Source organism: Anopheles coustani, chromosome 3 (genome assembly GCF_943734705.1).
Source record: "Anopheles coustani chromosome 3, idAnoCousDA_361_x.2, whole genome shotgun sequence".
Lineage (NCBI taxonomy): Eukaryota > Metazoa > Arthropoda > Insecta > Diptera > Culicidae > Anopheles > Anopheles coustani.
In genome coordinates this window covers 64,898,190-64,911,521 of record NC_071288.1, presented here as the reverse complement: position 1 = coordinate 64,911,521, position 13,332 = coordinate 64,898,190, and the positions used below count along the sequence as shown (strand labels likewise).

At 42.1% G+C, this 13,332-nt stretch overlaps 2 protein-coding genes across 2 annotated transcripts; one reads left to right on the top strand and one right to left on the bottom strand.

Moving 5' to 3' along the window:
- Positions 1 to 3,096: 3,096 nt before the first annotated feature.
- On the bottom strand, positions 3,097 to 5,580 carry LOC131259829 (eukaryotic translation initiation factor 2-alpha kinase 1-like). The gene is made up of 2 exons (XM_058261423.1): positions 5,412 to 5,580; positions 3,097 to 5,326 (listed from the first exon to the last, which is right to left on the bottom strand). The coding sequence occupies exons 1-2, from the start codon at positions 5,500 to 5,502 to the stop codon at positions 3,321 to 3,323; spliced, it is 2,097 nt and encodes a 698-aa protein (XP_058117406.1). The 5' UTR covers positions 5,503 to 5,580; the 3' UTR covers positions 3,097 to 3,320.
- Positions 5,581 to 6,422: 842 nt separating this feature from the next.
- LOC131259827 (peroxisomal ATPase PEX1) lies at positions 6,423 to 13,026 on the top strand. The gene is made up of 11 exons (XM_058261421.1): positions 6,423 to 6,493; positions 6,563 to 6,686; positions 6,836 to 7,063; positions 7,131 to 7,245; positions 7,316 to 8,707; positions 8,770 to 9,028; positions 9,118 to 9,734; positions 9,814 to 10,172; positions 10,252 to 10,425; positions 12,633 to 12,736; positions 12,839 to 13,026. Exons 2-11 carry the CDS (start codon positions 6,594 to 6,596, stop codon positions 12,906 to 12,908), a joined length of 3,411 nt encoding a protein of 1,136 aa, XP_058117404.1. The 5' UTR covers positions 6,423 to 6,493; positions 6,563 to 6,593; the 3' UTR covers positions 12,909 to 13,026.
- The last annotated feature ends 306 nt before the right edge of the window (positions 13,027 to 13,332 follow it).

Sequence of the window (13,332 nt, the reverse complement as noted above, 5' to 3'; positions counted from 1 at the left end):
AGCCGCACGTTTACCGTCGCCACGTTCAATCGTGGTTACGATTATGTGCCGGTTTCGATAATAGGGACATGATTTACATGCACCAAGTCAAACAAACTACCGAACTCCAAACATTCAGTAGTTTGAGAGATTTTTATCCTCGCTGTTTGTGCGTTTCTCCGTGTGACAAGGACCCACAGTGGAGTGGACATTAATCTTTTGCCCCGAAATGGGGCTATTCTGTATTTCGTCCTCAGTTTGTAGTTGCTTTGATTCTCAATCGTTCGTTGAAGCGTTGAAAATTAGTGGGGAAATTGTGCGACATAAAAAGTAATGGGAAATTATTCTTTTTTTACATTGGTTAATCATTCTTAATTGAAGCAGCGGAGAAGGCTGATGATTTTGAAGGAGATAAGATGGTTTCTGCGAGATTGATAAGGGGTTCGGTGACCTCGGTTGAATACGATAAAGATTTATTTGCCAAATTCAAAGTTTCTTATTTAACCAGAATGTTGTTGCGTTTCTTTTGCCTTTTTTCAGAATTTGCAATCTTTGTGTTTGATTTCCACGATTTGAAAAATTTTATGCTAGGATTATTTTTTAAATTATTTATGTACTTGAATTATTTCTGAAATAAAAACAGAGTTTGATTAAATGAAAAACTGAACAGCCAGTAAGTGATTTGGTTTGAAGTGATAAACATCAATTTACTTCTTTTTTTGTTTGTAGTGTAGTGTTGTGTTGAAAAATATGTTTAGTAGATGAGATCTTACAAAAGTCCAAAACTAGTTGATGAATTGTTATACTTAACGTTAACAAAACATTATAAAAATGGCGCAGAAATAAAAATGGTACATTTTAACAATTTACAATACAATTTACAAAATTAAATGGGTTTTTACAATAACAATCTTAAATGGATAAGTAAAGAACGAAAGTTAGTAAAGAACGAAAACTACAAATTGAGTTTTATCAGTCGTGTTCTTGGCTTTTTTAAATCAGTCAGCAATACGATTCATGAAAAATTTCGGTAACGAAGGCCGTCAGGACCAACGTGGGAGCAAAACTCAGCTTAGGGTGATAAATAGACGAATACTTTATAAATAAGTAGTGAACCAGAGAAGAACAGTATCGCTATATCATGTGGAATTCACGTGCGGCAAATTATGTTAAGCGTGGAAAGCTACGAGTGGCCACAAAGATTCGTCAAGCCCAACATGACAAAGCGACGCGCACAATCGGTTCAATTTCGTTGTAAGATATATTTCCTGGAGCGATGTATGAAACAAGTTCTTTTCCGATAGTGTATAGTTTATTCTTCGTTTTCCAGATGTTTGGCAAAAACTTTTGGCACGATGTTCAACAAGACTTACTTACTTATGTGGCACTACAACCACCGAGCGGTCTTGGCATGCTGATATATATTGACTATATGCTGAAAACATGTATAATGGATAGCAAGCTGTTGTAAAAAATAAGTCCAATTTTGGCCATAGGTATTGAAACATATAGAGCAATGGAAATGTCTGGAGGGCCCCGATTATCCGACCGCTTGGGGCCCCCGAATGGATTGATCCGCTTCTGTTCGTTCCATTCGAAACTGCACACGGTCCCTCGCCAAACTGGTCCAATTCCGTATCCTGGCTTTATTGGTGGCTTCGTCTATGCCATCGTTCCACCTTAATTGAGGCCTACCACGCCTCCTCTGCCCTTCGGGACAACCTAAGAGGACTTTACAGGTTGGGTCGTCCGGTGCCATTCGCATGACATAACCAGCCCACCGGAGCCTGGCGAGACTAATTCGCTGTACGACAGTGAGGTCTCCGTACAGCTCGTCGTTATATCGGCTCCACCATTGTCCCTCCTCCATGTTCAAAAAGAGCCTGGTGTTAAAATGAGCCCGAACATTGGTTGAGTTATACCACTGATATGGGGAGTTCTCTCACTGCGATGAAAGCTTATCTTGCCGTGGATCTCAGTGAGAATGAAGTCGAATATAGTAGAAACAAACTTAATCGAAAAAAATTAGTCGATATTATTATTTGGTTTCTTGATAAATGTGCGGAAGTTTCAATGTGGTCAGCAGACTCTCTGTATTCCAATCTCATAGAAAACTTTTGGCTTTGCTTTGATGAATCAAGAAACAATAACGAGCTAACGCGTGTTAACATAATGAGCAGAATTCCCTGGAAAAACTAATTATACATTTTTTTACTAATCAGCGCGTATTGAAGAGATTACATAAAAATACTCGTATACTATATACGTATAAATTATATATAAATTTAAATTGGCTTTGAATATCTTCAATTGCTGAATAATAAACCAATGTGGTGGTATTTTTATTTCCACGCCATTTTAAGAATGATTCGATTTAAAACTTTAATACGATCGCAACCGACCGGAAAGTTGTGAAACTGATTGTAACAACATTCGCTAATATTGAAATAACAAAGCATTGGAACTCAAAGGAAGCCCCTTATGTTCCGTGATATCGACACATATTAATAACAGATCCATCTCTAAGACACGGCATTTCATCCAAATCCAAAGAATGTTATAAAATTCTGCTAAACGATTCTTGACTTCGTCTTCACTTACAACACGATTAAACAATTTATATGAGTGCAATGGTCCGATGGTATTTTTATATATTGTATAGGCAGCAAAAATTGCACGTGCACTCAACCAATCGTAGTTTCGATACTATGCGGCAAAGTTCAGATAAAAATTTGTAATGAGTTCAATTTTCAATGAAGTGTATTGCAAAATAGTTGGGGGAATTTGTTCATTTCTAATTACTAGGTGTCCTAGTGCAGGATTTTCAAACTTTTCATTTTTCTAAAACCTTAATTGGACCAAAAGGAATAAACCATCAGAAGACTTCGTTGGGATAAGTCAAACCGTTTTAGGTAAATTTAATTTTTTTATAAGGAAAAAAGCCGTTTTTACTGAATTTTCCTCTTTTTCGGCTTTTCCTTAGGAATTTTCAAATTCTCTTTTTTCCTAAACCTTCTTTGGGTAAAAAGGTGTCGAAAACAAATACCAACTATATAAAATATAGTTTGTAAAACGAAAATGTAGTAGCAAACAAAAACAGCGTGAATAATAGTTTTAATAATCACAATTTTATTATTCTCTAAGTAGTCTGTAAGTAAAGACCATAATCTATAGAAGTATTTTAAATTATATGGATGTAGTCTTTAAGTATAAACTAACGGGAGGCTAATTAGTTATGAAGTCACGATTCTATGTTGCTCATGAAACGCATGATCGATGTAAGAGTTGAATCAATGCACGAACATTCGATATGGGTATCCTAGCACTGGATGTCATGCTCATTAAGCTTCTGACCGTTGAACTTTTTCTTCCTTTTCCTGGTATACTCGTAACATCTCTTTCAGCTTATTTATTTCTTCATCCTTTGAGCGCAGCTCCATTTCCTTGGTGCGCAGCTGTAGGTTTTTATTTTGAATTTCCAAATTCATGTAGATCAACTCTTGCTCCTTCACGACCAAACTGCGTGTTCGCTGTTCCACGAGCATCCGTTCCTCGTGCGACTCGACCTGCACACGCTGCTGAACGTCGATCTGTGACCGCAGGCAGGCGATTTCTTCCTCGCGTAGCGTTAAGCTGCGCCGCAGCTCCGAAATCACCTTATCGCGGTTGATGCGGATTCGGTTAACCGCTTCGACCAGATCAGGCATCCCGGGACGCCTTGAAGGGTGCATTTGAAGCAGATTTTTTAGCAGCATCGTAAAATCACGCTCCAGCTCGGGTGGATAGTGGCCATGGCGCACTTGTTTTATCGTTTCCGCACGCTCCATGTCGGTGGAAAAAGGGAGCAGCAGTTCGAGCAAGATTATGCCCAGCGAGTAGATGTCCGACTTTGGGTCGCACTTGCCTTCCAGCTGCTCGGGGGCAGCATACAACGGTGTCCCGAAGCCAACGCCGACATGCGAGCTCTGGAGTGGGCAGGCCAGCCCAAAATCTCCCAACTGAATGCTTAATTTTGAATCGTGATCCGAAAGGCTGACGAATATGTTGCTTGGCTTGATATCATGGTGGACTATGCCACGCGAATGTATGTAGTTGAGCCCGTTGAGCAGCTGCTGAAAGATGTCGATCACTATATCCAGATGCTGTACGTGTTGTTCCGACTGCGACTCGTCTCTGGAAGATTCCGAGCTACGCCGGGAGGACGTATCTTTTCCGATCGGAGCACTTTCGATTGGATCTGCTAACTGGGAACTTTGGCGGCAAAATGAGTTCCTTGGAATGGAATTCATCAGATGATTGTTTTGCAAACGATTCTGCAAGAAATCGGTGTAGAACTGGGTAAAATTGTCCGCTCCGTTACGCTGATCCAACCACTCGCGCAGTGTAAGGTGACACAGGGTCATCTGGATGTACAAAGTGGCCCATTTTAGGTTGATGTGAGGTTGGGTATCCTCGATGTTAACCAAGCCTAGAGAGGAGTCTTCTATTTCCGCTATCTGATGCCGATCACCATCACCATCGCCATCCGTGACTTGTCCTTCACTGCTATTTTCGAATAGAATACTAAACTCCTCCGAATCATGCTCTGGTCGACGCAACGAATCGCTGATATCTCGCTTTGTTCTCCTGTTGACCGAATTTTCCGCTTCATCGTCATCTTCGTCTTGGGATGAATAATCATCCTCTTCATCCATCACGAACGATGCACTGTTCGAGCTATTACTTTTCCCAGGCGACATTAGCGGCTCAAGCCAGGCAGCTTTGTACGGTACAATATTGATGTGGTTCAAACTAGCCAGCGTTTTCACCTCCGCCAAATGTACCAACACATTTTTAATGGTGGTTGATCGAATGGTCACCTTCTTGACGGCGTACACGGTATCGTCGAGTTTGTTGCGTGAACGGTACACCTTACCAAAGCCTCCGCCGGCAATGAAGGAAAGCTCCTCAAACTCCCGATAGTACCGGGACCATTCAAGGCCCGATGGAAGCGGCCAGTACTCTTGCAGGTCAGGCAAAACGACCGGCAAATCGTTTCCCCGTGTGATGCTGACCAAATGGTACAGCGCTTTTTGGTACTGGCTGCGCATCATTTCGAACTCGCCCATCGTGTACGTTTCGTCGATCAGGTTGACCGCATGCAATCGTTCGCAAATGGTTTTGTAGAGCGCACGCGAACGTTCCGGGTCCGATTCTAGCAAGGAGCATAGTTGCTGCAGCAAACTTTCCACCAGCAAGCTAACCGGTGCCGATGCTTTCGTTGCTATCCGGGATTGGAGGGACTGTTCGTTGCTGGTCACCTCGATTGTGGTGCGAGTAACCGTTGAGTACGGATTCATCGATCCACCTGAGATTTCGAACAAAAGCGGAATAAATTCTGGATGTTTCGAGAAGGTTCTACGCAGAGGTTACTACATTCGCGCCGTGTGTACCTGAATCGAAGTTTTTAATCGTGGTAAGGTTGGTGTAATCCACATCCAGGTCATCGTCCTCATCCGAATCCAGCGTCATTTCCGTAACCATTTTATTAGGCGGTCCGTTTACTGCCAATCGTTATCTCATTACACTTCCTCAAAAACGCAGCACGAAGGACACAAATTTACGACGAAAATACGCAAGCAAAACAAAACACAAATTTATCATAAAAAATGTGAGAAATGACAGCTGTCAAACCGGCTTTCTTGTGCTGAGTGCTGTGCGAGCGTGCCCCACTATTTCAATATTGTTGATTACTACATAATTCCTATTTTTGTGCTCCAAATAAAATTTTGAAAGAAACTTACGCTTACGAGTAAACTAATTATCAACTGTGTATGATAATGTAATTGTATATGATAGTCATCAACAAAAGTTTTCTAGTCCACTGCGAACGTTCTAACTTGACATGTGCATTGGTGATCCCAAAGACAATCAACAGACAGGTCGGGTCAAAGCTGTTTTTTGCTCCGCTATTGTTGTGACAATTGGTTAAAAAAGTGTTTACAAAAATGTCCAGCATACTTGTGAGAGGTCTCCGCCAAAATTTTCGCGAAATAGGTAGTTGGTTACTCTAGATCACAGTATCCATGGTCTTGCGTTTAGAAACTGCTCTTCAGAGTAAAATCATGGGATATGGATCCTTTTGCTCGCTGTGATTGCCGAAATTAAGTGTGTTGACCAGCCTTTCCCCCGAACATATTCGGAACGCCTCAACTCTTTGTTCTGTTGATGAAACATACCAAATTTGCAGTTTTACTCCACTTTTGTGGATTTGCAGTTTTACACACTTCTACGCTGTTCGTGAGAAGTAAACAAAATTTAAACAAAATGTCAAAACATTTCCCACGGTTTTCGGCTCGTTACATGGCTGGTATGCTGCGACCTGTCTGTTGATTGGCTTTGGGTGGACCCCTCGCACTTAACAATATTTTGACAGTTCTCCCTCAGCTGGAACTAACGATCAAAACAGAAACAGCGATAAGATACCGCCGTTCTTTATTTGGTTTTTACAATTACCAAGCAAAAAGTTCATTTCGTATGTCGTGTTTATCGTTGGTACATTTTACCTAGGCTCAAAGTTCGCCGTCATCTCCTATCGTTTCAGTGTGGCCTCGGTCGATCTGCTCGAGAAGAAAATGTTCCGCCGCTCGTTGACCGTTTCGTATTCGCCGTTCCGCAACAATTATGTCACGCTGCCGGATGGTTATTATCGGATGCTATCAAGCTATGTGAGTATCGAGAAAAGGTGGAAAATAAGTATTCAGTTTCCGAGATAAGTCGATCGGCCAAAAGAATCTGTATAGAAATCAGGCAAGCCTGATGTCACTGCCGTTCGATTGGCTTCATAATCACCCGCGGGACGGATATTTATTTTTAGAAAAACGGGTGTCTCTGCCTGACGCATCGTATCGACACGTTTTATGTGTCCTGGGCACCGTACGGAGGCGGTGGGTTGCAGGAAAATCACATCGGCATAAACGCACAAGTAGCTGCCACTATGGGCCTAAAGGAAGGTGACGCCGTTATGGTCGCAATGATAATGGACGTACGATCGTTGAAGCGAGTAGAAGTGAGCGCGGTCAGTGAGAAGGATTGGGAAATGTTGGTAAGTGGTGACGTTCATTGTGATTTAGATTTACTATCTTTAAAATATGTTATTTTTTCTTTTGCAGCAAATAAGTAGCAGCCGTATTCAATCAATTCTGCTCGATCAAACTCGAATCGTCACCAAAGGACAGAATTTGGTGGTATGGATAAACGATTCTATAAGTATCAAACTCAAAATAAGTAGGCATTTGCAATTGAATTTGTTGGATTTTGAATATAGTTATAATGAAGCTTATCTCCGTTCTTACAGAGTTCCTGATACCCGCGCTACCGTTTGGTAGGCTAGAAAATGACACGGAACTAGTGGTAGAGCCATATAAAACGCTCCCTGGGCTTATAAAGACCCCTGAGATGCCAAAACTGACTCGAAGTAACACCAATTTGAATATAGCAGAGCTTGTTCGCCAGCGCAATATGGAACGAAAAAAGTCTCGTGAAATCATAACGGCTCTGGAGAATGGTTTCTCTTCCGCGTCGCCGAGTATTACTGCGTTTGAGTCCAGTTTACCGCATTCGGTTGATTCGATAAAGAAGCGGCCCACGTCGTGGCAGAAGAGTGTGGAAAGCAACAAAGAAAATGGTATCGCGCCTGCCGGAAGCACTTCAAACCCAGCTCTTAAACGTTCGTCAACGGGAGGAAGCAACTCTTCCGCTGGATCCATAGCTGCCATGCACGCTCAAACGGCCGTCCGTAATTCACTTTTCGAAAACGATCTTGAGCGCCACCTGAACCGTCTTCAGACCAGCAAATCGATGGCGAATTTTCTCGCCAGTGAAACGCCATCTCCGACAAAGGAAACTCCCTCGACGACTGTATCGAAATCGGATCGAAAAAAGGCAGAGCATATCGATGGGTTAGTCGAAACGCTTGGCAGAAAGGTGGCGAAAGTGCACGAGTTCCGAGTAATACGGGGTAAATGGAACTGTCGCCGAAGCAGTTCTCAATTGTGTGATATACTTACGACAAAAAGTAACATACCGAACGGGATGGACATTAATCAACCGTTTCTGCTAACAACGAACGACGGTCGGGAGTACTACGTGAACGTGCGTTTGGCCACCGACGACGAGCGCTTTCCGAAGAACGCCTATCCAACGGTGGAGATAAACGATCGGCTTATGGAACAGTTGGAGATTAACCATGGCGAGAAAGTAACGCTCAAAACCATCCACAATGCGCTGAATATTGTCGATCAAATTGAACTGCTTCCGGCGACGAAGGTCGCGCCTAAAATCGAAGAAGATATTGTGGAAAAGTTTAAACAATTCATTCTGTACAACTCCAAGATACACGCGGTGCTGCTTAACCAGGATCAGTTGTTCAAGTTGCCCGAATATTATCTTACGATCAAGCTACAACCACCATCACTCAAGTACTGCCTCGTTAATAACGCCATTTTGCGGCAAAGTAAAATCACCTGCACGGGAGAGGTGAAACCAGTCGACGAAATCGCGGAGGTGGACTCAGGCAAGCTGGTTAAATCATCAACTGGCAACTCGACGGAAGTGGAAGATAGTTCAAAATGGGTAAAGCTGGAAAAATTTGAAGCCATTACCGAAGAATGTACTGAACGCTTAAAATATGCCCTCTGTCTGGATAAAAGGAATAAAGTTCCACAACAATTTAATGTATTCATTTCGGGTATGTTTTTCTCGTTGCAATATAAAATATTTTTAATTAATTTAATTCTCTCTTCATCGCAGGATCTTCTCAGAGTGGAAGGAAAACGATTTGCCAAAATATTCTTAAACGATTGGCAGAAGCACCGTACTACTGCTTTTCAACTGTGTTCGATTGTGCCAAGCACAAAGGACGCAAGCCGGACTCGATACAGAAAGATCTTCGTCACGCATTGTACTTGTGTATGTTCCACAGTCCTGCCGTCATCTTTATGGAAGGATTGGACGTACTTACACATCATTCAGGTGACCAGAACACACCGGATGCGGAGTACCACAATAAGTAAGTTAATCGATGCGGCCTGTTTTTCAGGAAGTTCTCAACTTGTTTTCTTTCTGTGATGGTTACTAATATTTGTTACTCCTATTCAGGGTCTCCGATGTGGTCCGAAAGCAAATAGAAGAGTTTACCAGTAGAAACCCGATCGCAGTCATTGCGTCGATCAGCAGCGCTTCCAATTTAAACCGTCGTCTCTACTCTTCTCGCGGATATCACCTATTTCAGCAGCTCGTCAAGCTTCCGAACCTAACCAAGACTGACCGCGAGATAGCGATAAAGAGTCTATTTGTGCACCGCCAGTGCAAACTCGATCGCCGAATCAACTGGAAGCGTCTAGCTAACCAAACGGAAGGGTACGCCATCGGGAGCTTGGTGCAACTGGTGGATCGAGCCGTTTTCTACGCGTACAAGCAAGACAGTCGGTTTCCGCTCGTTACGGAGGAAATGGTTGCCAGTGCGCTGGACGTTACAAACGGCTACTGTTTGGCGGGAATCGAACAGGCAAATCGGCAGGCAAACGACGACGGAGCAGATGAAGACGACGGAGTGGCCGGCGATAAAGTTCCGGGCCTTGAAAGTGCTATCGAAGTGTTCCAGGAGGTGCTGATGTGGCCGACGCGTTTCCCAAAAATTTTCGAATCTTCGCCGCTACGGAATCAAGCAGGAATACTTCTTTTCGGTCCACCGGGAACGGGTAAAACATACCTTGGTAAGGACGTTGTGGTAGGAACAAAGCAGATAGAATTCAAATCGAAATTTAATGCCGTCAACTTGTGGTACCGTTCTAGTTTCTAAATTGGCAAAAACCTGGAACCTTCGTATGATCTCTGTAAAAGGGCCGGAACTGCTAGCGAAGTACATTGGCCAAAGCGAGGAAAACGTGCGCAATCTTTTCGACCGGGCCAGGAGCGCCAAACCTTGTGTGCTGTTTTTCGACGAGTTCGATAGTTTAGCACCGCGCCGTGGACACGATTCTACGGGTGTTACGGATCGGGTGGTCAACCAACTGCTGACGGAGCTCGATGGTGTGGAAGGGCTCCAGGGTGTGACTGTGATAGGCGCAACCTCCCGCCCGGAGCTGCTCGACCCGGCACTGCTGCGTTCCGGGCGTATCGATAGGTTGGTCGAATGTTCTCTCCCCGGAGTGGTACGTACTTTGCGCTGTGTTATTTGTCACTCACGTACAACTTTAAAGTGTAATCTTTACACTACACTTGTCATTACAGAATGCTCGTCTGGAGATATTCAAAAATCACAGTAAATCACTTGTCTTAGCTAAAGACGTTGATCTTCGTGAGCTTGCCGTCAAATCGGAGTACTACACCGGAGCGGACATTAGAAGCATTCTTACTACGGCCAACATGTTAGCCGTACAAGAATGTCTCGCCATTTCTGAGGAGGTAAGCGATCTCCCTTGGAATATGATTATTAACTTTCTAAAAAAATATCCATCTTTTTTTTTTAAATCCTCGACAACTATAGTTTGTCCGTCGGAAACTCCTTAACATTTATTTTTTCTCTGCATTAGGAATCACAATGTTTTCATACCGTTTGAGCTCTGATCAAAATGAGTCAATCTCAAAATTGTTTCAAGTTCTCTTCCTTCTGTTAGCCCGGTTATTGCTTTTTCTACTGTCGTAAATGTTCCATTCGAATATGAAATGGAAAAAAATGTTAAAATTTTATACTTATGTGGCCTCAGGAATGATACTTATTATTTGCAAAAATCTGTTCATGATTCATGTTATGCAATTAATTTCAGTCCGTTCATTCTGTTCTTCCGATTAGCCCACATTACTTTCTTCTAACCAATCTACGTTACTTACCAAAAAACGTTTTGGTTTGTTTGTTATTAGGTCAGATTATTTTTATTGATGGTCATCAAATTTACTATACAACTTATTATCAATAGCCGAAAATGAAATCTTATAGTGTTTCAACGATCTACGAAGGAATGTTCCGACCAATTTCCAGGACCATCGTTTTTTTTATCAACATATGACACTTGTTGTGAGGTAAGCTGTAACGAAAAGCTGCCCAAGAATCTACAATATTTAATTTAATCAAATCTCACTAGGGATGTCATGCCATATAAGAAAACGATATTTATTTACAATTTACAAAAAATTCTTTTTGCTTGAGCTGTATGTGGCCGAAGTGCGTATGTTTGTTTCTAATCTTTCCATAACTCTATTTTTATTGCGCCTTTCGAACATACGCTGACTATTCTTTTTCATTTGTTCATGATATGTTTTAGTTGAAAAAGAATGGTAAAACTGGTTAGCACACAAAAATGTCTTTCTTGTGGTTATTTATTGATGTTTCCTTTACCTAGTTAACTTGTTTGTGTCAGTCAGGAAGGCTAAACACTTAAAAAATATTTAGTTTAAATATGGCTGCGTGTCAACAAATTATGGAAATCGAAGTATTAGGTTTATTATGACTCATAAGAGATTTGATTTTAAACACATCAATTCAATACAATATCAGTACCCAGAAGAATCCGTCCCCTTGTTTTATCAAGATTATTCGTATTCATTGCTTCAGTTTGTTGAAATTTCTTTGCTGGCTCTCTTGCATAACCCTTACATGCATTCGGGTGTACCGCATCTGAGTAGCATTTAATTACAGGATTTTAATTATGCGCTAACATCTTTGAAACGACTTCGGGTGGCGCCCCTTTCGCCAAACGATTCTCAGTTCGCGGCCGCTAGACTATCTACCAGCGCAAAACACACCCCATTGGAATGGGATGGCTTAATTACGCTCCAGTCTCGCTGCCCGCTGCTAACTTCAACCGTGGCACACCGTGGAAATGCGAGCGAGCGAACGTGTTCGGAAAAGTTTCAACAGCGCGAAGATAAGACCCGCGTTTCCCGTGGTGTCGACTGCTAAGCGACAAAGTCCGCACCGTCGTCGCACACCGATATACCGGCACTGATGCTCCTAATATTCGGTGGAAATGTGGTGCTTTCTTTCCGTCGCTCCATTCTCTGGCGGAAGAATCATAATGAGTTGCAGGTGAAGTTGTTTGGCGTTTAGCTGTTTTAGAAACGTTCTTCTTTTTCGTGCGCATTCTCTCGTCTCGTCGGCATTATACGGAGTTTGGGTACATTTCTCCGGTAGATTATCGACACTAGTGTCAAGCGATGAACGAAGAAAGCGGTCCCTAATGAACCGCATCTACTTTTCCCATCGTGCAAGGATAATGGCTTAAGATGCCGTTCTAGTACCGTAGATATTCCGCGAAAGCAGCACGAACTGTTCATTGCACCTTACCGGCACACGGCTTGTGCTTCGACAAATCCCATGATGAGCTGCCGATTATGTAAATGCATATGTGTCGATAGTGTCGTTCCCAGTACGGTACCGTTCTGCTGTTTCTAAAATGGAAGAAAAACGAGGCAGCGTTAAGCTTTCTCTCCGGGTACCATTCCGTATGATCATTATGATGAGCGCCAGTGGATCTTTACATGCAAATGTCTGTTGAATAATGATCGCCCCCTGCTAGGAGCAAGATTTGAAGGAAGTTTCACATTTTCCCGCCCGGTACTAACAATGAAATGCTCATTTGCTTTTCAAATGCTTTCTTTTCCCCATCGCACAGAATGTACCGGCGCAGATAACGATTAGCCAGCGGCATGTGATGGAAGCGTTTAGCAGTACGAGGCCTTCGCTAACGCCACGTGATGTGGCGAAGTATAAACAAACGTAAGTATTAGACCTACAAAAATATAAAACTTTTTTTTTCTAGTCCACAAAAAATTATCCTCCCTCTTTATATTCTTATTTCTCATTGATGTTTTTTTGTAGTTATGCGCGGTTTACCAACAAGGAACCTCCTTCGCCTGACTTCGTTGCCAAACGAGCCACCTTGGCGTAAGATGGAACACAGCTACTGCAGGTGGATGGGTTTAAAGTGTCGTTATTTTTTTTGTAAGGTAGGAGTTTGCTTTTATTTTTCGTTGACACAGCTTTGCTGGTGCAGTTAAACGCACTTACGTTGGTTTTGATGGGTTACATTTATTTTGCAATAAAAAAAGAAATCAAGGATTGTTGGCATTTACAGCTGATCTTACTAATGATCATTTTATTAGAAAGAATTGAATTCTTGTTTCAATTTTTATTCGACACTTTTATCATTCGTTCGTATCATTCTTAAGGCTCTTCTCGAACTTATTCGTCACTTTTCGATTAAAAGTTTTATTATGAAATATGTATTTAAAAACTTTAATGTTGTGTAGCAATGAAATTGATTTTGCAGACTTTCGATCGTTTTCAGCTTCAATTTTTGAGTTGTTTAAATT

Coding starts and splice junctions, on each gene's coding strand:
- LOC131259829 (XM_058261423.1), bottom strand. CDS start 5,502: ATGGTTACGGAAATGACGCTGGATTCGGATGAGGACGATGACCTGGAT. Junction 5,327..5,411: donor GATTAAAAACTTCGATTCAG/GTACACACGGCG, acceptor TCGAAATCTCAG/GTGGATCGATGAATCCGTAC.
- LOC131259827 (XM_058261421.1), top strand. CDS start 6,594: ATGTTCCGCCGCTCGTTGACCGTTTCGTATTCGCCGTTCCGCAACAAT. Junction 7,246..7,315: donor AAGTATCAAACTCAAAATAA/GTAGGCATTTGC, acceptor CCGTTCTTACAG/AGTTCCTGATACCCGCGCTA. Junction 9,735..9,813: donor AACGGGTAAAACATACCTTG/GTAAGGACGTTG, acceptor GTACCGTTCTAG/TTTCTAAATTGGCAAAAACC.